Genomic DNA, 24688 nt, shown 5'->3' with positions numbered 1-24688 from the left:
AAACCCAGGTCCGTCTGCAGGGTGTAAAGAGTCCGACACTGAGGCAGTTAATAAAGCCTTTTGACTGTGAGGGTGAACCCGTACCCCTCCCCCATCACAGCATCCCAGAACTACCTGGCACCTGCAGAGCTAGTCCTTTCTCCTTATTTTATGGTGTGATGACTCCAGCCCCAGGGAGATTAAGTAACTTCCTCAAGGTCACACAGGAATATGAGGAGCAAAGGCAAAAGAATAGTCTTCATCTATGTGTCACATAATGGGGAGCTCAGTGTGCAAACTTAGGCAGTTTGGATTTTGTCCCACAGATGAGGAGAGATTTTAAGTCAGGGAGCAGTGCGGTCTATGCTGAGAAGGATGGGCTTGAAGGGAAGGGTCAGTGTCATCAGCGAGGACAATGTCATCAGTGAGGTCAATGTCAGGGCCAGCAGGAGCATGAAGATGGCCCGGACAGAGGCCAAGCATGGGAGGGAGAGAGGAGGGGTGAACTCCAGAGAATGTGAGCGGCTGGAATGAGTAGGGGCTCAGGGGTGAGTTGGGGTGATGGGGGGAGTAAGGTCTGAGAGGACATCCTGATGCCTGCATTTGGAAGAACGCTGGTGTTATTAGACCAGAGAGGGGCAGAAGAAGTTCAGTTCCCAGATATTTGGTGAGTAGACTGTGGGTCCCAGGACCTGCCTTCTCCCTCCAGGAGCTGTCTCACAAGAGAAGCTCACAAGAGAAAGAGGAATGAGCAATGACCCTGGGGTTTGCCCTGGGTGAGTTGAGTGGTGTCACCATGAAAAGAGAGAGGCCAGGTAGGGCTTGGTTGAGGGGAGAAACTGATGAGTCAGAGGGGATAAGGGGAGTTTGAAGGGCCCATCAAGCCACAAGGAGAGCCAGGTGCGTAGGTGCGACTGATTGAAACCATGAACTTGGATGGTGTTGCCCAATCAAAGCATGTCAGGGAGAAAAGATGTGGGCCAGGCTTGCGAACTGAAGTACGACTCACATTGTTTCCTCCTCCTCTGTGATTTTTCACTTGATTTATGAGGCAAAATGACAGAGCAGTCTTTGCCCCAAGGGAATGGAGAGCTTCTGAGAATCCCTTGCTTGTTTGGTTGACTGATGGGCTGGTTGTTCTGCACTGTTCCTTGTTGTAGAAGGGACGTAAGGCATCTTAGGGAGACATCCGAAACAAGGCAGGAGAGCACAAATGTGGGAGAAAGAAGAAAGGAAAGTGAGGGGGAGCCAGGATGACACGAAAAACCCAGGCAAGTTGGACAGTGATTTTCTACCATCCACCTGGAAATATAACCTGGAAAAGGGAAATGCAGCTCATCATATAATCTGTGTTGACAAAATTAAAAATTTCTCAGAAGTATAGATCTCTTGATGGTATGGTTTCTGCTAGGTATTAGCTGTGTGGCCTTAGGCAGGTCAGGTTGGACCTCTTAGAACCTCTGTTTCCTCATCTATAAAACGGAGTCAGTCGTGTCTGTCCCGTAGTGTTGTCGGGAAAGTTGAGCGAGGGGTTGGGTGTAAAGCTCTGAGTGAGGTGCCTGCTAGTCTGTGCCTGTTGGGGGGCAGGACAGAGTGGGGTGGGGTGGGGAAAGGAGTGTCTTCTTCACACTCATTCCTGCAAGCCTCAGGGTCAGCGTGACCTTGAAGGTCAGCGGATGGCTCTGATCACATCAGGGTCTTCCCTGGCCACCTCTGACCAGAGCCAAACACCTTTGGTCCCAGATCTGACTTGGCCTCAGTGAGTGTACCGCACAGCCAGGATTGCCTGTTACATGATCTGTTGTGCATCACTGTACAACCTGTGTCAGCCTAGCAGAGGCCAGGCATTCTCTCATTCCACCACCGGTGGCAGACCCAAGTTTTGGTGGCCCCAGAGTAGACTTGTATTTTCATGTTCCTACCAATCTTGTAACTGTATGGGATTACGAATAGTTTCGTGGAGCAGACTAACACATGAGTTCTGCTGTTTTATTTTACTTGCAATACAGTTTTGGTGTCCTACCTTGAAATGTTTGAGTTGTGTTTAAAGTGGGCCTCTTTTTAATGCTTTCTTTAGGGTGAACCATACCTGAACACTGCATATGGGCACATGATCTGCTACTGGGATGGCTCTGCTCATTATCTGATGTACCTGGTGATGGTGGCAGCCATAGCCTGGGAGTAAGTCAGTTTGCCTGGTGGGTGTGCCTTTGTCCCCTTAGCAACTGATAGGATGGGATGTAAGGAGAATGGAGGTTTAGAGGCACATAGACAGGTGCACATGGACGTGCATACAGGCTCTGTGGAGGCAAGGTGTTCATGGCTTTATTCTCCTTGTATCACTGCTTTCAAACATGTCCCTCTGGATTATGCCTCTGCCATGACGGGCAGCTCAGGCAGACCCCTTAACTTTCTGATTATGTGCTCTTAGAAGAACAGTCTTATAATTCAAAACTTCAATCTCCTTTCAATTCAAAGCTCTCTTTCCCTCCAGTTCAGGCACAGCCCTGAGGCTTGATGACCCGCATTGAAGCTGGGGTGCATGGTCTGTCCCTTGAACCCCTCTCAGCGCTGCAGCTGTGTCTTCTGGGAGCATGTGTGCATGTCCATGGGGTTAAAGGAAGAGGGGTGGAGCCTTACACAATGATTGCTGTTTTCTGGGTATTGGTAGCCTCTATGATGATGATATGCTGGCTCTGTCTTGGGGGGGTGCATGTGTGGGTTCTTTGGAGACCCCCTAACACAGGAACCTCTGCACTACACTGAGTCCCAAAGTGAGGCATGCCCTCTCTGGCTGAGTCTGTGAGCCTCCTCTGTCCATGGTGGTACATCCACAGCTTTTTTCCACCAGGCCCCTGTAACCCAAAAAGCACATCTCCACACACAGTGGGATCCTCTAAAGAGGATGACCTTCCTGGACCAAGCTTAGCTACCTCCACAGGCCTCCCCTTGGCTCCAAGTTAGAGAAAGTCATGCATTCCTGCCCCACACCAGGTTGAAATTCAGCTGTGCCCCTCCCCTGCCCCCAGTCATACACTCAAGGACAGTTCCAGCTAATGTCTGGACTTTTCTAGGCATCCGCCCATCTCTTCATGAATGTTCCCAAGCCCCAGGGGACACCTCAGGTATTGCTGCTGCAAGTGGGCCGGTGTTTCTGTAGTTCAGTTAGCATCCAGCTGGGGAGGAAGGTCCTGGTCTGTCCTCCTGCTGACAGTCCCAGTCCCCGTGAATGGGCCTCTTGGGGTCTGATGCATTTGGGCTGGGGAAGCACACAGTGGGCAGGGCAGGGCCGGGCAGGAAGCATGCAGTGTTCTCCACCCCTTTCCCTTCTGAGAATCTCTTTGAACTTCTCCCAGCCCCTCGGAGGTGGGTTGTCAGGGTTACCAGTTGGAAGAACTTTCTGTCAGCCTTGCTTAGTAACATTAGGGGCATATGTCTCACAGCTCCTTCAGGACATGGGGTGGGTGCCATCATTGATTCTATTTCTACTTGGGGCTTTGGCTCAAATTCTGTGACACCAGGGAAAGTCCACTGAACATCCTGCTACCCGTACTTACAATTGTTTAGCATATGGATCCAATTTCCTTTCTTCTTTGAACTTTTTTTCCCTTTCATGCTGTGAGTTCATAAGTAATAGTGAAATGCGAGACGCCTTTGAGAGTGATGACCATGTGGTGGCTTAACAGAAGACCAGTGTAGCAAGCATAATTTCCTATTCAAAAGGACACAAAGAGGGTTCTATAGCATATCACATATGGAAAATCAGTTTGATCACCAGGGTTCCTAGTCTTTATTACCCTTGATTCGGTACGTTTTGATTCATGTACTTGACCAGTTGGAACAAAGCTAACATGGTAGAACATCTTAGCATGGTAGAATACATGGTAGTATTCTAAGACGCGTGTGCTAAGTCAGGATTTTTTTCATTACAGGGAAAATTATAGAACCATTGGCCTATATTGGGTCGGATCTATTATTATGAGCATCGTTGTTTTTGTGCCGGGAAACATCGTGGGTAAGAAATGTTATCTTAAAATTCACTTTCCTTTTCTAAAACAATGGCAATATTGTTTTTAAATAGGGAAGCTGTTTTGGTTGTAATAGAAATAAAGTCCAAGCTTACCAAAAAGCTGTTTTGCAGAATTACTCTCCCTTCCTTAACCTCACCTTTTTAAATTTATTTTTTTATTTTTATTTTTTGTCTTTTTATTTTTGTCCATCTGCAGAGGCTGCACCCTCTGCATATGGAAGTTCCCAGGCTAGGGACTGAATCAGAGCTGCAGCTGCTGGTCTACGCCACAGCCACAGCCACACCAGATCCGAGGTGCGTCTGTGACCTACACTGAAGCTCATGGCAATGCTGGATCCTTAACCCGCTAAGCGGGCCAGGGATGGAGCCCATGTCCTCATGGATACTAGTCAGTTTTGTTACTGCAGAGTCACAACAGGAACTCCAACCTCACCTTTTATTTATTATTTATTTTTGTCTTTTGTCTTTTCAGGGCTGCACCTGCAGCATATGGAGGTTCCCAGGCTAGGGGTCTAATTGGAGCTACAGCTGCCAGCCCACACCACAGCAATGGGGGACCTGAGCCGCCTCTGCGACCTACACCACAGCTCAGGGCAACACTGGATCCTTAACCCACTGAGCAAGGCCAGGGATTGAAACTGCTACCTCATGGTTCCTAGTCCGGTTCATTAACCACTGAGCCACGACGGGAACTCCCCACCTTTTAAGAAATGCTTTTGAGCAATTTTCACAAGCATACACTGAACACTTAGACTATCTAATATTCAGTGATTTATGACTCTTAGAAGGGTCTAGTGGGGTAAGTATTGTGTTTGTGGCTACATTCCATGTACAATTATTTCTTACAACTCTTTGTATTATATATAACTTGACACACTATGGGAACTTGATAAATGTACTTGAAAATTAAGATTCTTCGAAGCTAATGTAAAAGAGTTATTTTTGCATTATATTAAGTCTATTTTTAAAGTACTGCAGATACGGAAGTCCTGTTAATAAACACCTGTTAGTTTTAAATTGAACTATGTTTTTGGTCTCATTAAAAATATTATCTGGCCCATATCAAAATTTTAGATGACTTGAGATGAAGTGGTATCCTAGATGTTACTTGTGTTTGGATATACTTTTGGTAAACTTTTGACTTTCTCTTTCTTTCTCTCTTTTAAATAGGGAAATATGGAACACGCATTTGCCCTGCCTTTTTCTTAAGCATACCATACACTTGTCTTCCTGTCTGGGCTGGTTTCAGAATCTATAATCACCCATCAGAAAATTATAATTATCCCCCAAAGGTGATTTTATTAAGTTGCATGTAACCTGTTCTCAAACTCACAGGGCTCGCTCACATCCACTGGCTCCTGTGCTGAACCAAGCCTCCAGGAAGTGGAGCCTTTGGGGCAGTCAATCAGTGTGACTGTGTTGACTCTGCAGCATTGGTTCACACTTTAGTTCTGGTGGCCAGAAGGGTCTGCTTCTGTGTGAATAGATCTGCTTTGATTGGCTAGGCCGTACTTTTTGGAACTTCCCGTGCCAGAGGTGACACTGGCTCTTCCCTTCAGATTCTGCATTGGAGCGTGGAGTGTGAGGTTTGTCTGGGGCTGGTAATGGCCTGGAGTTTGAGCACATGGGCACCTCTTTCAGAGATATCTATACATTTCTGCCCCAACTGGAGGCTGGAGAGATACTGCTGTTCCAGGTAGCACATCCAGCCATAGGGTCTGATTACCAAGAGATCCAGGCTCCTGGAGACTGGCTACAGGACGTCTTCTGAGACACCTGCCTTCCATTCACAGCCAAGGCGGTCAAGGTGAAACAATACTGGCTGGGCAGGTACTCTGTTAAGGTCTTCATTCCTAAGCTAGCGACATCTTTCTAAGTTTCTCTTCCTTTCATAGGTGTTAGATCCTGAAGCAAGATCCCTTAAGCAAAACCGATATGAAAATAGGAGTTACTAGAGACAAGCAGAACATGATTATTCATTTTACAAAAAGACTTACAATGCAATTCATTAAAATACATTTTAATTTACAAATACTTCATTTGTAAACATTTAGACACATGCTGTGTAAACTCAGGTTGGCATACAGACAACTGGTAATCCCTTACATCCTTCTGAGGAATGAGGTGGTTGTTGAAAACTAAGGAAACAGTAACCATCGCCTTGGTCCTCGTTCCACTGATTGTGACGGCTTCATGTCAGTAGGTCTGTAGTGGTCATGTTGTAAGACCTGGTCATTGTGGGCTTTTTCAGTGTTAAAACACCGTGATGGCCAGAGAGAAATAACTATTGTCATCACAAGGAACATAAATTCAGAATTGCTCTGCAAAGCCAGTTGGCAGTGTTAACAACAAATTTGACAAATTTTACTCTTTAACCTAGTAATTCTACTTCTAGGGCCCTATCCTGAGAAAACCAAGCTGTCAAAGATTTAGGTACAAAGTTGCCCATCATATGAAGTATAGCAATGAAAATGCCTAAATGTTCAACAGTGGGAGCTAGAGCACTTCCGTACGATGTTAAGTTTTAGAAGATTTTTTAATAATGTGGGAAAGACATTATAATATAATGAGATAGATATCAAGAGCCAAAAGAACAAATGCAAAACTGTTTACACATCAAGTCCCAATTTTGTGAAAAAGTCAATGTAGATTACATATCATACATATATATAGTAGAATGTATATGTGACTATATTATGACTGGAAATATAACAACTGTTAATAGGAGTATGATAGGCTAATGGTTTATTTTAAAGATAAGTGTATTTTACATTTCTAATCATAAAAATACTATCTCAAAAAAAAATATGGCCTCATGGAGTCAGAAGAGCCCTTTAAGATCACCTGGCCCAATCTCCTCCTTTTTACAGATGAGGAACTGAGGCTTAGGAGAAATTATTTTCCTAAAATTGCATGGCCAGTGGTTTTAAATCTTCCAAATTCCTGTATCACGCATCATCATAATTGCTACAGTTTGGTAGATCTCAGATTCTTCTTTAGCACCTTGGGCCTGCTCATTAGTTACCACCTCTATTTTAGGTCATTCAAGAAGTCCAAGCAAAGGACCTGCTGAGAAGACCATTTGACTTAATCTTGGTTGTGTGTCTCCTTCTGGCAACTGGATTTTGTCTGTTTAGAGGCTTGGTAAGCATAACAGATCAAAATAATATTTTAGAAGGACTATGTATTTCTAATCAGACTTCCTAGTGTGCTAACAAAATTAGAGCCTAGAGGCCTGGACCTGCCTCCTGCCCCTCTCCTACCCTCATCCCAAACTTCTCCTCCCACAGAGGTAGTCCCTTCTGGTCTGCTTCATACCACCTCCTTCCAGTCCTTAGATCACACTCTACTCAGAATTAATCTTTATTTTAGGGCACCTGAAAAATTAGCCATTAGAGTCTCCTTCTGTTGGTTCCTTTGATATTTTTGATTTAAATTTATATATCTTTGGTAAGGGTGGTAACTCAGGACTCTCTTAGACTGTGGCACAGAACATGCATGTTCTCAGGAGTAGGGAGGTGGATTGAGGAAGGGTACCAGAGTAAGGTATTTCAGGTGTGAGACTCCTGGCCATTTACTAGCTGTGCAGCCTTGGGAAAATCATTAATCTCTTTGGTCCTCAGTGCCTTCCTCTGTAAAGTAACATACGTCCCTTATAGTATTGTTTGAAGATTAAATAGGACAAGGCACATCAGACACTTGCAGAAGGCCTCATACGTAGTAAGTGCTCAATGATTGATTGCTGTTGTTTTTATTGCTCAGGGAACCTTCACATATCCCAGTTTCATGATTTATTTTCAGTAGCAATAAATCTGAGCAGCAGAATTACATGGTTAATTATATTTAGCTTTAGTGATTACTAACTGTTGTAAGGTTGCTGGCACGGCATAACAGTTGGGGGGCCAGAATGGCAAATGTGAACTGATGTAGTTGATTCATTGTTTTGGGGTCCTTGAGCTATAAGGGGCCTGTGTTGGCTAGCTGGGTCCGGGTGAGTTGTCTGTCTCTGTGGAGTGTCGGAAACTTCCTGGAGCAGACAGACTCAGCTAATAGGAGGTGGCACAGAGAAGGGAAATAAAGGGGAAAGCAGAACTATAGGTTTTGTGCAGGCTAATGAGCACTGAAACCGTTCTTTGGTTAGTTTGCTGTAATTCCTAAAGTCAAAAGAACAAAAACAGCAACAATAAAAATGAGCCCCAACTATATTCTTGCACAGCCATCTCCATTCCCCTAGGCCCCAGAGAAAAACGTGTCCATTGGGCGAGTGGGGGCGAGTTTAGGTTGGGGCCCATTTTTGCCAACTCTGCCACCGACATGTGTTCATATATGTTATTTAGGTGGGACAACTAAGGACATGAGGCATGGTGCCTGAGGGAGGTGACTCAGGGGGGACCCAGGAATGTGCCAGAAAAATTTTGTTGTGTGGCCTAGAGTCTAGTCTGCTGTGACTAAATCTGCTCTACTGTCTATCAAAGTGGACACAGGAGGTGGCTTCAGACAAGAGGCCCCCATTTTCAAATCTTTATACTTTATTGCCACAAAAGGCTGTCTATTCTGTGAGGCACTGGAGAGGGGATGCTGCAATTTTTGAATCTTGAAGGGCATGGTAAGATGAATTTGGTATGGAAATGAACTTTTCTTTCTACTTATTCCCAGGAAAAGTGAAACTGGTCATCTAAAGCAAGCTGTGGTTAGCCAAACCTTGACATTTAAACTGAATACTTGAAAGGTACTCAGGAAGAGAGCATTCTTTTCCATTTCCGGCTCCACTGTTAACCTCTGCTTGATCTCCTTAGGGTGAATCTGTGGAGTATTTATTTTCTTTCCCTTTTACTGATGAGTTTCTAAAATAGCTTTTGTTAAATAGAAAGCAGCTTGGGACTAAACCTGGCACATTTTAGCCTTATCAGCAAACATAAGAACCAGATGTGACTATCTTTATAACGAATTCATTTTTGTTCTTAGATTGCTTTGGATTGCCCAGCTGAGCTCTGCCGATTGTATACACAGCTTCAAGAGCCCTACCTAAAGGATCCTGCTGCTTATCCTAAAATCCAGGTCAAGTACTTATGAAGCCTAAGATTTTTCTAAAATTCATTTTCTCTTTTTTTAAGAAGGGAAAAATGTGATACCATGTAGGAAATAGGAGTTAGCATTTTCTAAGGTGAAAAGGTTAACTGCTGAAAATGTTGATTTTTTTTTTGTGCTTTTCATCAGGCCAGGTTACCGGTTGATTTACTGATGATGTTACTTCTCTGTTCAATGCAGATGCTGGCCTATCTGTTCTATTCTGTCCCTTACTACGTGATTGCGCTTTATGGCTTAGTGGTGCCTGGGTGCTCCTGGATGCCTGACATCACACTGATACATGCTGGAGGTCTAGCTCAGGTACTAAGAATGTGCTGTTAAGGAGGTTTATTGGGGATTTGGCTGTCACTGTTGAGGACCCAAAAAATATCTCTGCTCTGGGTTTTTATGGAAGGAAATGGGTTTTTAGGTATGGTGTCCCTTTTGCTTTACAGTTCTTGAGAAGACATTTCTGCATTATTTAAATCCCCCAGTAAATATCTTGTAGGTGTGCCATTCAAGTATATAGATGAAGAAACTGAGGCCCCGCAAGATTAAATGATTTGTTTAAGGCCACATACTCAGCAGGTAGCACTGCTGTTTTAGTGCTGGTTCCCAGTCTCTGAACACCATGGCTTCTAAAAGAGAATTGAGAACTGTTATTTTTAAGATAGGTATCTAAATTTCAGATTTCAGAAATATACTATATTGTGCTACACAGGACCAGGGAAGCTGGTTTTCAAAAAGTTCCAGAGTCCCCTGATGGTTTAGTGGTTAAGGATACGGCATTGTCACTGCTGTCGCATGGGTTTGATCCCTAGCCCAGGAGCTTCTGCATGCTATGGGTGTGGCACCCCCCAAAGGAAAAAAAAGTATCTTCTCCTCCCCCCACCAAAAGGTTCTGCTCCTGGGAAACAGGCCTGTCATTCTATTTCCCCTTTCTGCTACTCAGCCAAGCCTCTGGCCTAGAGTAGGTGTTCAGTGAATGCTTATTTTATTGAACTGGAAGTGAAATTATCAAAGGAATTATTATAGAAAGCACATTTTTATAAAATAATAACCTATCAGAACCAATTGATCTATGAACAAGGAAGACAATTATTTATTTTTTCTTACTATAAATAAAAAAACCCAATAAAGATAAAATCATTATTTTTGTCTTCCTTTTTGAGCAGGCCTAAATAAGAATGAGGTTCATTCAGATACTCTAGCCATATATAGTTAATTCTACTTACTGGGTAATAAATATGATGGCAAAGACACACTAGAATTTACAGGGTTTAAAAACAGTTAATAGCATTTATGGGTTAATCCATGGGACTCAATTTTTCCAGTCTGGGGTATGTCTTAATTACAGAATTATAATATCAGTATCAAACAAGCTGATGCAGTATACCCAGAAGTTATGGTTCCTGTTCTTTTCTTGAAGGACAGGAAGGAAGAGAACACATTTACTCTCTTTGCAGACCTCTGCATACTGTTACTCAGGCCATGGTTTGGGTTTCAATTTCCCTGTCTTTCAATACCAACTATAAGGTGATGACTTTTGGTTTTTCTATCTTTAGCCCAAACTGTTCCCAGGCTCCTCTATTTAATTCCAAAGGCAGTCTTTTTCACTTGGATGTCTTACTAACATCTCAGATTTATGTCTAAAATAGGACTCCTGATTCTCTCCACCAATTCTCTCTACAACTTCTCTTACATTTCCCCTATCTCTGTAAACAGCCCTTCCAGGCATCCAGTAGCTCAAGCCAAAAAATTCAAGTAATTCTTTACACTTCCCATTCTCTCTAATCTTCGAGTAGCCCATCACTAGGCTACTAACTAGGTCTGGTTAATTCTCTCTCCAGGGTAGTTCTCAAATCTGCCGCTCTTTTGCAGCTCCACTGCCACTATACTAGTCCTAGCTCTTATTACCTTACTTCATGCAAGACAAGCCATGCTGAGTGTTTTACTTACCTATTTGTTTAAAGACAGGCTGTATGCTCTGCTGGAGTAGCAAATACTCAGTGGCTAAAAATTTAAGTTTTATTTCTTGCTTGTGCAAGGACCATGCAGGATATTTTCAAGAGTCAGGCCTGGCACCGAACCAGCTGCAAGGGAGGCTGATGAATGTGGTCTTCCTGTGTGTCTCAGAAGAAACGGTAATGAACACAAGCATCATCTCTGCTAGTTTTTTTTTTTTTTTTTTTTTTAAAGCTTCACTTAAAGATAAGCAGGCTGAGGCTCAGAGCGGTTATTATGTACCTGTGGTCACAAAGTTACTGGATAGCAGAACAGGGATATAAAATCCCATCTGACAGCAAAGGCCTTATTCTCCATGTGTTATCCCTCTCCTCGTGCAAACAATTAATTGTGCTCCACAGTCCTATAGCAAAAAGTAACGTGCTGAACGTGGCATGGAATTAGAGGAACTCCTTGGGGGTGGGAGCCAGTGACATCTGAGGTCTGGGCTTTACAGGCTAAACAGACTTGAAAAGACTGAGGAAGGGTTTAGATGCTGGAGTGTGCAGCAGACCAGAAGGTACAGAGTAAACCTTGGCTTTTGTTTTCTTGGCCTGCTTCCTCTGCCTTAGTCTTCGTCCTCTAGGACAGAGGGCCTCCCACTCGCCCCTCTTACCAGTCTTCTGGTTAGGTGGTTCAGGGTTCAACATCTACTCATTACCTGTGTGCTTTGTCTGCATAATTCAACTTTCTCTGCATGCCATGCCCTGCATCAGGCCCTGGGGCAGGAACGCTGAGTGTCATCAGCTAGGAGACTGGCAAGAGTGAGGCCAAGTGTTGGACCTGGTCAAGGCCCAGGAGACAACTGGAGAACGAGGCAGGGAGCCCGAGGCCAAAGCCTAGTCATGTGCACAAGGTCAGGAGTCAGGAGGCGTGGGGACAAATGGGTACTTGAACCTGTAAAACTAACCCTCATGTTGTAGCTGCTAGTGAAGCTAAGCCTGCAGACAAACACCTATGGCTAAACAGGAAGTTCAGGGAAAGGTGGTGTGGACAGAGAGCAATGGGCAGCAGCAGTGGCAGTGTTAGCCATACCCCTTGAATAAGTCTTTGGGCTTGTATGTCACTGCCCAATGTGACAAGATAGCTTGAGGTTATGGACTAGATCCTGTAAATGTGAGAAGGCTGTTTCTCCCATCCCAGCCTAAGAATGGTGTGATCTGAGAATTATATGTCTGATATTCCCCTAGCTCTTGGCTGGGCTTTATTATCTACGTATTCTAGGTGTTTAGCTTAAAGCTGCAAATTATATTGCAACAAAACAGTGCAAATGATGTCGAATTCCAGTTGTGTAACTTGTTTTCTGCTTAGTGAATACTTGTTTATGAAATGGATTCTCATCTTGAGGATACCTGACACATTCATCACAGAAGCACTCTCCATAACCTTGACAAGCACCTCCAGCTTGCTAAAACTGCCATTCCTAATTTAGAAGCTTTATGTATTCATGATCCAACTAACTTTAATAAAATCTGCTTTTATTGGAAGATCTAGTGAACTCTCAAGAGCTTGTGACTTAATAAGAAAAAAATCTTTGGAAAACTTCTAGATCAGTACAAGTTAGTGGGAAACCCAGTAGTTATTAAGTCCACGGTTTCAGACCATTTAGGAATCCGCCATATCTGCTGCCTTCAGAAATCAAAAGATCACTCAAAAAGTAGAATATAATACAATAAAGACAGGACACATTTTCTACCAAAGAGTTCCACTGGGGACTTGATTCATGACCCAAGTGTCTTTTCATACAAAATTAAAGTTTCAAGTCTAATTTGAAAGGTACTATAGGCTGTTTAGCCCTCCTTATAACATTTTCTAATGGTTGAAGAATTTTTCTCTGCTAAGATATCACTGAAAATTAAAAGATATAGTCAGCATGGTTAAGACTATGAGCTCTGGAGGCAGAATGGTTCAAATCTGCCTCTGATTAGTACTGTGACCTTGGTTACTTCACCTCTTTGATCTTCAGTTTCCTCTTTTGTAAAGTTAGGAATAGTAGTGTCATTCTCTTGCAGCTGTTTTAAGAATTACACGAAGTAACTGATGCAGAGTATAAAGCAGTGCCTGGCACCTAATAAGCTGGGGGCCTCTTTGTTGCTATTATCATTGTGGTTAGAAGACTCCCAAAAAGAGTTTAGAGGAGAAATGGCTTATGTTACTGAGAAGATACACTGATTTGTAGCCATGTATATTTTGAATGATCACCTAAAAGTCAGAGAAACTGGAAGCAGGCTCTGGAACAGATTCACAGTGGGTTTGGCAGGGAGCCTGCCATGCCATCCAGCTAACACCTCACAGCCCTGGAAGCAGGAGCAGTTCCACTTCCGTCAGCCATGGCCCTTCCCACTGGTGGCCTCACTCTCCCACTCCCCGGCTATGCCAGTGCCATGTCCTTTCTCACAAAAGGGTCTGGAGGCTTATCTGTGGATAATTTAGTTGTAAAGAGTTGACTCCACTGGGAGGCAAATTTTGTAAGTTTTTTCCTTTATGGAAACCTTGAAGAAATATCTGAAAGCAAAGGTTTAGGAAGAACATGGGTAACTGGGATACTAATACAAATCTCATTTTAATGTTTTGCTTCTGATGTAGTTCATCACTAAATATATTTAGCATTAAAACTAGAGTTTGGGTTTAATGTCTTCACATGCTTACTATCCTTTGGGGGAGACAGTCTTGAAATTGTCAAAAGGTCAGCAAGGGAATCTAAAACCAGATGGCCCAGGTTTTCAGCCTAACAGAGTGCCAGCTCCCGAAGGGTTATTTCAGCTGGGTTTTTGATTCTGTCCGTATAAGCTGCCCCTGTGTTTGGCGCTACCCTAAGTACTGCACGAAGATCACCCTACTGAGCCTGTATAACAATCCTTATGAGATGGACTCCACTCTTATTCTTTTACAGGTGAGGAGGCCAAAAAAGTTACATACCTAATACAGGGTCATATTGCTGGTTTTCAGTGGAGCCAGGATGATACTGCCAATCTGGTTCCAGATTCAGTGTTCTTAATCACAAGACTCTGGTGCCCAGAAAACCCTAAGAAACAGTAATACGGTTCTGGATTAACTACAGTCCCATATAGTAGCCTTGCTATTGTCCTAATGTTCATATGAATTTTGCCTGTAATATTTATGTGGACACACAAAACTCTTTTAATTCTACTTTCTGGAGCCAGGATTATGATTTTTAGTCCTTCTTTTCAGGCTGTTTCCATAAGAAAACAGAGCTATTAAAATGTAACCTTTTTCTTTGCCTTTTTGGCCTCATTTTTCATCCTAATCATCCATTCTTAAGAAAATCAAAGTAAATCTCTTAATTAAATTTATTTAAAGTGAAAAACAATTTAGGAAGAAAATTATTAGGGGCCCAACCATAACTTATTACTGAATTCTGGTGAAACTTCCGGGATCCGTAACTTGCACCTATAATCCTGGCCCCGTGTCATTTCAGCAGCACCGAGTCCACTGAGCCACCGGATCCCAGGATAGAGCTCAGATGGCACTCTCTGGGTCTGTCATAAGGTCTCCTCTGCTGGTGGCAACCCCACCTAGGAGACACAGTGCAGCCCCTTATCAGCTCTGTGCTTGGGAAGGGAATCTTCAAGTGAGACCGAGGCTTCCCTGAAGCTTCAGTACCTTGGTAACTGGACACCAGATGCCTCAGAAGCTATGGTCAGGTTGCTCACTCAGCTAGAGGTGTGGCCACTACGAATATACCCATTAGAGCTTTGAGCAGTACTGGAAACTGCAGAAAGCTGGGCTCGGGCTTTTCCCTCTCAATTACCTACCTCTTTTGATCAGAAATGCAATCATCTTTGCCCCTTGTTAAATAATTCTGAAGCAAAAGGCCTACTAACATAGGTATAAAAATATAGAAATGCTTTGTAGAAGCTTTTTGAATTTTGACAGTCACAAGACCATTACTGTTGAACGTTTATTGAGCTCTAACAATGCGATATGTGTCACACAAAACATTAGACACAGTACCTGCCCAGTGGGCTTACAATCTAAAATATAAGGACATGATCATTTTTAAAATGTTGCCATGAGTTTGCCGTTTCTGAAAATGAGGTATTAACTGCACTGGTTAGTGCAGGAAAAGAGCCTACGAAATCAGATTTTTAAAGCAGATTCCCTATGTAAGTAAGCATGACTGCTCACATCATTCTCTTAAACTACGGTTGCATTTCCCCAAACTTGGTGATTTTTGAGATGTGGTACAAGTGTCTATAGAGACACCAAATGCACATTTCTGAAAATCAGGGTTCAGATCTGGCCTCTAGTCCAGAAGAAACAGTTTGATTACTTATTCAGAAAAATACTGTTATTCAAAATAGACCATAGGAAAAAACAGTGTTGGGGGCCAAGTTCCTGTTCAGTGTTCCTAGAATGTCCCTAAGAACAGCTCCCCAGGGCAGCCTCTCTCAAAAGCCCTTTACTCTCAAGGTCTTTTGTCTTCATAGCCCAGAGATGAAATGCTTAACATTTGCTGGGTTCGGTTTGGGCATCTGCCCTGGGGGAGGTGTGTTTGAGGGTAGAGCCCTTTCAGCGCCTCACGGATCACAGTGCAGACCATTTCCTGCGTTGGCATTGGTCCTTGGCAATGCACCATGCTAATTTAATTTCTGTCTCCAGAGAGCAGCAAAACTACCAGACATCCCCAGAAAGTATCAGTAATTTGTAAAAATGTAACTTGCTAAAATGTCTTTCACTGATACAATCCATACACATACTGCTTATGAAAACGTGTCCTTTTCTTACCACAGTAAAGTCAAATGCTAAGTAACACTTATCTGTTAACCACTTAGCAAGATAAACTGATTTCATATGGAAGGAAATGTAAGATAACTTCTATGTATTTAAAAGCAAGTTATTTAGTTTTTCATTCTTGTTACTTCTGTGCCTTTTTTAGATTATAGGATCTTTCTGTCTCTTCACTTTGATCCTGATGAACTAATAAGTCACCACATAACTACATTTAGATTCCCAGTCCTTTATTTATGTATATCTTGAATTTCAGTAAGATATGAAATCCAGGGTTGCATTTTGTAATAATACAAGGATCCTGAGGAAATACTGTCACAAAAGCCTTTTCTAATACAGTTTTCCCCTGTGCTTATGAAAAGCAGCAAAAAAAGACCAACTGCCACATTCTGAATGTATGTTCTGAACAAGTATCTAAGTACAAATGGGAAGCTCTTGCCTTTCTGTTTGGGAAACTCAGATTATGTTGACAAGCCGTACTTCTAAATAAATAATAATTTGATTTAAAAAGGTTGCCTGCATGTACATTTGCCATTTTATAAAAAGCAACCAATTCCTACCCCCGCCTTATCTTATATAAAACAAACCTTAGCATTTTTTAAGTTGCATAAAACACAAATACATGAATAAATAAACAAACAAAATGCATAATAAAGGGCTTTGGGTTCTTGCTCCAAGGAGTAGGCAAAGGACTGATAAAGAAGCTGAGGTCCTCAGTGCTTCTCTTTAAATAGTCAGGCTAAAAATAAAAATATTTTATCTGTCTAAACTCTGTATTTGCTTCATTTTTATTGAGACACATTTTGTGAACCACAAACTGAAGCCCTATAATAGAGTATATCCAGAAAGCAAATCCGAAAAAAAAAAAAAAAACAGATTTTATTCATATTTTTCTGTTAAATTAAGCCACTAATGTTTGGTAAGGGGGACTTTAAAATCAGCTAGCCTGATAAAGACATGCTGAAAGTTTCCTTTATTTGAATGGTTATGTCACTAAGTTCAATAAAATATTGAAGACTGTGGATTGTTTTAAAGTATTGGTTTTGAGGGCACAGGGACATGGTCTGAATGAGTCATTCAGAACTCACCGTGCATCCGACTGAACACAAAATTCATGCTTACCCTTTTTTTTTTTTTTTAAATGCAACAGGCTCAGTTTTCTCACATCGGTGCTTCTCTTCATGCTAGAACTGCTTATGTCTACAGAGTCCCCGAAGAAGCGAAAATCCTTTTTTTAGCATTAAATATAGCATATGGAGTTCTTCCTCAGCTCCTGGCCTATCGCTGTATCTACAAACCAGAGTTCTTCATAAAAACAAAGGCAGATGAAAAAGTTGAATAAAAACATTATTTTATGGTCTTCTTCTCTAGATTACTGACTTTTGTTATTCTGGTCCTGATATTTGGTCCCATTCCACTCTCTTCCTATACAGGAACCTTTAAAGATACATAAATTCTTGCTCTGCCCTGTATGTGTGAGCTATCATAGGTATGATGCAGGTAAATTTTCTTTACTTGAAGGAAAACTGAAGTTGTTTAGAAAGTCTATTTAAAGAAATATATTCAGTTATTTGTGAATAAACTTGACCATCTATCTCAATATTCTGTTTGCACATATTAAATATACGAGTGAAAAATTACAATTTAGCTCCTGCAATAGTGAGCATGAAAAGGAAACTATTCAAAAGTGAATATGGTCTACGTATATTAAAAATTTCAAAATAGCAAATACATACTGGAGAAATACTTTTTGCATAAAGATATATATGCTTCATTATCAACCTCAATATAAAAGACAAATCATCAGAATATTTTAAAATGTTGTTTGAAAAATGTTTTCCCAAAGAAAGTATACTATTTACTGTTGTTTCAAAAATTGCTTTTACTAAAATTTTTTTGTGAGTCTAAAGAGCTAAGGTGGGATCTATAACTTTATCATTACCCTTAATGAATAGTCCTTTTATTGGTGACTGGAAATATTTCTACTGTATTTGTGTGTATTTTTAATAAATTATTTTTGGCCTTTTATGAAGACAAATCTTATTAAATTTGAAACATTTTGTATATTTTTTTCAGAAAAAGTTCTGTAGTCTTTAAGCTTTTTATTTTAAAAATCTATCAGTTATATGTTCCAATTCAAAATGTCATCTACATTCTCCTTATGTTTTAATGTGAGCAATGAAGAGGACGTTTGATTAATTAATTAAATTTCATTAATTTTAATTTAAAATATTCAAAATTAAAAAGTACCTCTTAAGGAAAAAGAACCAGACTGGCATTCTTGCTATCTCTTAATGAACTTTTCATATTTGGAAGTGTGAGTATAATAGAGGAAAATTAATATCTGATAAATGAGAGAAACAAACCAAAAATATAGCTGCCTCCTCAGTGCCCTAGAGTGGTAAGTGGCCTGGTGCTCTCATACCCTCAGCTGCCATCATCACCATCACCACCACCACTGCCACCATCATTTATGGCCCTCAGTCAGCTTTTAGAGTTACTCACATTTTTTCTTCATGTTATTTACTAGCTCTTCACCCAAAATAAGAACACTCAAAGAAAATGGGGTCCAAATCAATGTATGGATAATGTCAAGTGTGTGAATTTAGGGTCCACTGAGCTGGTAAGTATATTAGATGTGTAAGCAATCACACAGCCAATTCTTCTTCTTCCCCCCTGTGTTTACAAAAAACCTAAAATCCACAGTGTTTTTTTAAAAAAAAAAAGGAAAGAAAAAAGAAAACCCTCACCTGCATTTGAGTCTACTGTCAATTTGCTGTTAACAATCTTTGCTTTAATATATGAATTACATTAATACCTCACATTACATATATGAAGCCAAATTACACTATCTTAATTGTTTACAACCTCAAATCTTACTCCCAGTACACATTCCAATAAATTTATTCTGTAAAAACAATACATTTTTTTGTTTTTGATTTTTTTTTTTTTTACAGTAAACTTTTCAACTACAAACCTTGAATACGCGAAAGATGTTCCAAGGACAAGCATAACAGGATTGATAAAACTCAAATTGACTAAATGTGTTTTCACAATATAAGCTGGCATAAAAATAAATAAAATTCTCTATTATCACAATTGCAACAGTAATGTACACATAATAATGGTTTGTGGATGAGTATATTCTAATTATAGTTCCAAAAGAAAACAACAGTTTGTTTTAAAAGTCTATATTTAAAAGTCAATGCTTTGTCTTACTTCCCATAGGGCTACTGCTGATTCCAGCATTGAAATGTAAAGTATCCAGCTTAAGTGATTAGCTCAAATTGTATTGGCATTGGGAAAAAATAAATCATTGCCTTTATTTTGGAGTAACACAAAAAGACTCACTAACTTCACATATAGAAACTGAGTTTGTGTACATAACAACATGAGTTTTGAGAAGTATAAGCTGTCAACTAGCTATTTCTAATACGGAATAGATATTTTACAATATGATTAAACTTTACACATGGCCTCAAAACTGAAGGACAATTTTAAGTTCATCTTCAATATGCCAACATTATGCATCTAGGAACTGGTTCCTGGGTTCTGTCACAGAGAGGAAATCCCTTAAGCATTATGTTGAGTGGTCATTTTTTAAAATGCTAATTTATATTTAACTGAGTATTTGGTGATGGTGAAGTAAAGGCAGAAGAGTGATGAACATAACTGCCTTGATAAAGGATCCTAGACATGTATGAGCTTGTGCAAAAATCTTGATAATCCTTAGTGGTTAAGGGCAACTTCATGCAACCAAATAACATGAAATTAAATCAATAACCTTAAAAAAGGCTAAAATGTCTTTTTCTCCCCCAAACACAACAGAGAGGAATGTGAATAATGTACATACAAACTGGGGTTCTGTCAATGACAACAAGGACTATGTGTTGGTTCATATCAAATCCAAGAATATTAGACAACCAAACGTATAATCTTCTTGTGGTTTTCTTAATATGCAGCATTCATTATGGTAGTTAGGTCTGTAAAAAAAGGAAAGAATACAAGCCTTTAGATGATTTCTGATAATAATAAGAGCTACCCATACCTATATAGTATATAGCTGGATTTTCTGAGATTCTCATCTGCACTGCAGCATTGATAATACTCAGCAAGAACTGCCTCTGAGGCTTTGCTTTATATCTCTCAGTGCAAAAACTAGAGGAACCACTAAGGCATTTTTAGTGTTCCATTTTAAAAAGTGGGTGGGAACCTCAATAAACTTTGTCTATTGTTTGCTAGGGGACAGAGGGCAGCAGTGTGTTGCTGGGATGTGTAACTGGGATAAAGTCAATGGAAAAATTGAGACAATTCATCTTTCTGAGAACTCTGGTGTCAGAAAGAAAGGTAAATTGTTTAAAATTTTCAAAATATTTGCAGGAGTTCCCCAAGTGGTGCAGTGGGATCAGCAGTATCTCTGGAGCACTGGGACAAAGGTTCAATCCCCAGCACGGCACAGTGGGTTAAAGGGATTGGGCATTGCCACAGTTGCAGCGTAGGTCGCAACAGTGTTTGGGGGAGAAATATCTGATCCCTGGCCCAGGAACTCCATATGCTGTGGGGCAGCCAAAAAAGAAAAGAAAAGTATCTATAGAGTGTATAAATTATTCTGTGTAATATTTACAACTTAATTACTTGTGACATACAGCTCAAAGAAATACAAGAGTTAATAAATCAAGGTTCAAAAGGAAAAGAAGTCTAGATTTCTTTTAAAATTTAGACTGCATCCATGTGACAAAGATAAAATATTCCTATTTCCTAAAAGAATTATGTTTCAATTTGGGTCCCACTTTAAATTGTGTCAGGTTACATTTCCCCATAGGGATGCTATTTTTGTTTTCTTCATCATTAACCCAAATACACTAAACCCCTTAGTAATGTTCTCATGGGATGAAGGAAAGAGGGAACTCAGGCCCCCAATATTTTTTTCTAAAACAGCCTGCCTTCAGCTCTTTACTTCACCACGTCAATGAACTTGTTTGTAAGCACATATGTGCTCATTCATGGGTGTGTTTTCACTTACGTAGCCAAAATCTATCCTGAATGGTACATGATATATAATTCTAGAACCTTCAAATAGGAAAAGTTAGTAAACCTAACATCCCCTCAAGATGACAGAAATACATTCTTAGCCTTCTTTGTTCCCACCCTTTGAGAAAGCCATTCTCAAAAAAAAAAAATTTCATGTAAAATCTGTGAACTTGCAAGAGTGCCTGGTGACTCCTAATTATTTATTAATGAAAAACACTAGAAATAAGATTATACTCACAGACTTTGGAGGACCTTCCTCCCTTGTGAAGGAGGGAGACACTCATTAAAACAATGAAAAATTGTTAATCAACCAAAGAAACTTCTTTAACAATGTCTTTTTTATTAATATTCATTGGAAAAGCACTACACTCTATGTTTATTTACATTGGTAGAAAATTCAAAGTAATAACAACTATTCAATCCACGGTGAAGAATATTTTTGGAACAGATGGTCCCATGGAAGACTCAGAATATTATCAGTGCCTCAAAGTGAAAGTGGTAGCAGAATGTGACTGTAACTACAATACTCTTTTTTGGGGGAAGGGGTCTTTAAACAAGGTACTGTCAAGATGGGTGCTTGTGAAACCAAATTATAAATCTAATTTGTTTAAACTTCTCACACTGTAATCACTCTATCTGCATCTGTATATCAAAAAATATCTTGCTAATTCATAATGATGAATGTCCTAGACACAAGAATTCTGAGTGTTTGCTAGACTGAAACTCTCCTTCAAGTGAGTAGCCAGAAGTTGTTCCTCAATGATTTGGTTGCCATGGTTAGTGCCATGCCACCTCTCTACTGGGTAACAGCTGGCTAATCCAATCAGACTCTCTCTTGAGGCCTTTGAATATGAGGAACATTGAAAGGCTGTAGGGTGGCAGTGAAGCTGACAGATACGCAGAAAACAATAAGCAAAAGTTATGAGGCAGTGGAAATCATGGGATCTTTTTATGGAGCACCAGTTTTACTTGAAAAAGTGATGACAGATAAACTATGGTTATTCAGACTTGAATATTTGGCACTTTGTTAAAAATAAATGTAATTAGCCTATTACTTCAACAAAAACAACTGGCAGTATTTGTTGCCAATGATAAAATTTGAGCATTTAAGTGAAAATTAGAATTCTGGAAAACTTACATCCTCTACAACCAGAGCTCCCCAATTAAAAAAAAGATTTTTCTGGAGTTCCTGTCGTGGCGCAGTGGTTAACGAATCCGACTAGGAACCATGAGGTTGCGGGTTCGGTCCCTGCCCTTGCTCAGTGGGTTAACGATCCGGCGTTGCCGTGAGTTGCGGTGTAGGTTGCAGACGCGGTTCTGATCCCGTGTTGCTGTGGCTCTGGCGTAGGCCGGTGGCTACAGCTCCGATTCAACCCCTAGCCTGGGAACCTCCATATGCCGCGGGAGCGGCCCAAGAAATAGCAACAACAACAACAACAACAACAACAAAAAGACAAAAACAAAAACAAAAACAAAAACAAAAAAAAAAAAGATTTTTCTGACAAGATAGGTAGTGGTATTTTAAAATGTGACTAGGAGTTCCCTGGTGGCCTAGTGAGCTAAGGACCTGGCATTGTCACTGTTGTGGCATGGATTTGGTCCCTGGTCTGGGAACTTCCACATACCACAGGCATGGCCAAAAAATGTGATTAAAAAGATTTCATAATGATATATTTGGAAGACTTGAATAACTCAGGAAACAAATATTTTCCAAACGTGTAAAAGCTATTCAAAGTGCCAGACAGTTTAATAGATTTTAACTGAATCTCCACTGCAACTAATCTCCAAGAAATTACCACTTAGTGGTGGTAATATCAGAGAATATACTCAATGATCTGAAAAGACGTGAAATACTCCTATCTCCATTTTCAACTACATGTCTATGTAAGGTCACATTTTCTTCATATACATCAACCAAAATAACATCATAACAGACTGAGTATAGAAGTAGATATGAGAATCCTGCCTGATGTCCTCTTTCAAAGTAGACATTAATTGGATTTTTTTTTGTCTTTTTAGGGCCACTCCCATGGCATACGGAGGTTCCCAGGATAGGGGTCAAATGCAAGTTGTAGCCGCTGGCGTACACCACAGCCACAGCAATGCGGGATCCAAGCCGTGTCTGCAACCTTCACCACAGCGCATGGCAACACTAGACACTTAAACCACTGAGCAAGGTAAAGGATTGAACCTGCATCCTCATGAGTACTAGGTGCCATGCCACCTCTCTACTGGTAACAGCTGGCTAATCCAATCAGCCAGTTGGGTATGTTAACCACTGAGCCATGATGGGAGCTCCCTAAAGAGATTTTTAAAAATGTAAAACAAAGTCACTTTTCTCAAAAAAATTTTTTTTGGAAAATGTAATTTATTTTTCATAAAAATGTGTTAAGTAATGAGTTTATTATTATTTTAAAGCAAATTAACAAATCTCTTAAAAATGTCTTTCTCACCCCCCTGACCTCCCTTGCTGCCTTCATGGCATATGGAAGTTCCCAGGCCAGGGATTAAATCCCAGACACAGCTGCAAACTACACTATAGCTGTAAACTACAGTGCAGCTGCAGCAATGCTGGATCCTTTAATCCACTGTGCTGGGCTGGGGATCAAAACCACCCTCCGCAGTAACCAGAGCTGCTGCAGTCAGATTCTTAACCCATTGCACCACAGCAGAAACGCCTGTTTTTATTTCTAATTAAGTAAATATCAATAGCTATAACAAAAACTCTTTGGAGCCATCAGTAACTTTTAAGAATATTAAAAGGGTCCTGAGACCAAAAAGTTTGAAGAGCCAGGCTTAGAACAAATTTAAGTAAATGGTGAGAAGTAAGGCCAAAAAGTTAATCAGGGGTCAGAGTGTGAAGGCCATTATATGCTGAAATAGGGAGTCTGGGCTTGATCTGGAGGGCAATGGCAATACAAACGGAGGCAGCACTATGTCGTAGAGAGAATAATAGGTACTGAGCCAGAAGGATAAAGGTACGAATACTGGTTAGTGGTTACAGTGAACTCTGTGGCTGTCCCCCCAACATTTATTCTATCTTTTACTGCTTCCCACAATTATGTAACAGTCTTGTGATTTGGGGACTTGACTCCAGCTCCAGGAGTGGGTAGAACCTGACTGTTATAAGTCAGTTCTAATCCCCTTGTTAGCAGTGGTTGGTTTCAGACACAGTCCTCAATGATGCCTCCCTCCTTATTCAGACTCTTGTTGTAATACCCTCCATGTGAGTGTGGGCTGGACCTTGGGACTTGCTTCTAATGAACAGAATGAGGCAAAAGTGATGGGATGTTCTTCTGAGACCGGATAACAAAAGAGTGACTTCTGTGTTGCTAGTATTCTCTCTCTCGCTAATGAAGCCAGCCGCCATGCAGGAGCTGCGTTACGGAGACTCATGTGGCAAGGAACCAAGAAAGGCCTCTGACCAGCAGTCAGTGAGGAAATGAAAAGCTCAGTCCAATGACTGAGTAACCTGAATCCTGCCAAAAATTACCTGAGTGAGCTTAGAAGAGGACTAACCACCAGCTGACCTCAAAATGTGTTAGTTCTTGCTAATATGGCCACAAAGATTAGATACCTCCACTTCACAGTCACATGAATCATGGAGGGAAGTGCTAAGTGTTTTGGAGGTTGTCCCCTTCTGCTTTCTGCTTCCACTAGCATGAGTGAGGATGAAGGCAGAGAACCTCCAGAAATAAAAGGGGCCTCAGACTGCTGCGGTTCCCTGTAAGAACCTCTTTTCTCCTTCCTTTATCACTATTCATAATTTTAACACCAACATCTGCCTCGAGGCCCACAATCCTTTTTCTTTATGCCCTATATCCT

General features: G+C 40.8%; 2 protein-coding genes across 8 annotated transcripts in view; one reads left to right on the top strand and one right to left on the bottom strand.

Annotated features, from left to right (window-relative positions):
- TM6SF1 (transmembrane 6 superfamily member 1) overlaps positions 1 to 18096 on the top strand; it is a 29329-nt gene extending 11233 nt beyond the window's left edge. For 2 of the 6 annotated variants that reach the window (XM_084968542.1, XM_005666106.4), the window contains 8 exons: positions 2057 to 2160; positions 3912 to 3994; positions 5180 to 5301; positions 7049 to 7153; positions 8975 to 9067; positions 9278 to 9397; positions 11125 to 11220; positions 16983 to 18096. In XM_084968542.1, the coding sequence (XP_084824668.1) occupies positions 2090 to 2160; positions 3912 to 3994; positions 5180 to 5301; positions 7049 to 7153; positions 8975 to 9067; positions 9278 to 9397; positions 11125 to 11220; positions 16983 to 17174 (882 nt within the window). In that variant the 5' untranslated portion in view covers positions 2057 to 2089 and the 3' untranslated portion in view covers positions 17175 to 18096. Of the gene's footprint in view, positions 1 to 2056; positions 2161 to 3911; positions 3995 to 5179; positions 5817 to 7048; positions 7154 to 8974; positions 9068 to 9277; positions 9398 to 11124; positions 11221 to 12391; positions 12568 to 16982 lie in introns of those variants that run through there. The other 4 variants (XM_021098880.2, XR_014810412.1, XM_001929144.6 and 1 more) reach the window with 4 other exon arrangements.
- Positions 14989 to 24688, bottom strand: part of HDGFL3 (HDGF like 3) — an 87722-nt gene continuing 78022 nt past the window's right edge. For both annotated transcript variants that reach the window (XM_021098881.2, XM_084968558.1), the window contains one exon: positions 14989 to 19815. In XM_021098881.2, the coding sequence (XP_020954540.1) occupies positions 19810 to 19815 (6 nt within the window). In that variant the 3' untranslated portion in view covers positions 14989 to 19809. The remainder of the gene's footprint in view (positions 19816 to 24688) is intronic.

Source organism: Sus scrofa, chromosome 7 (assembly GCF_054392235.1).
Source record: "Sus scrofa isolate SSC_HxYL_T2T_F1_AM1 chromosome 7, Sscrofa_HxYL_maternal_Yorkshire_Landrace_v2.0, whole genome shotgun sequence".
Taxonomy (NCBI): domain Eukaryota; kingdom Metazoa; phylum Chordata; class Mammalia; order Artiodactyla; family Suidae; genus Sus; species Sus scrofa.
This window is presented reverse-complemented; position numbering and strand designations above follow the sequence as displayed.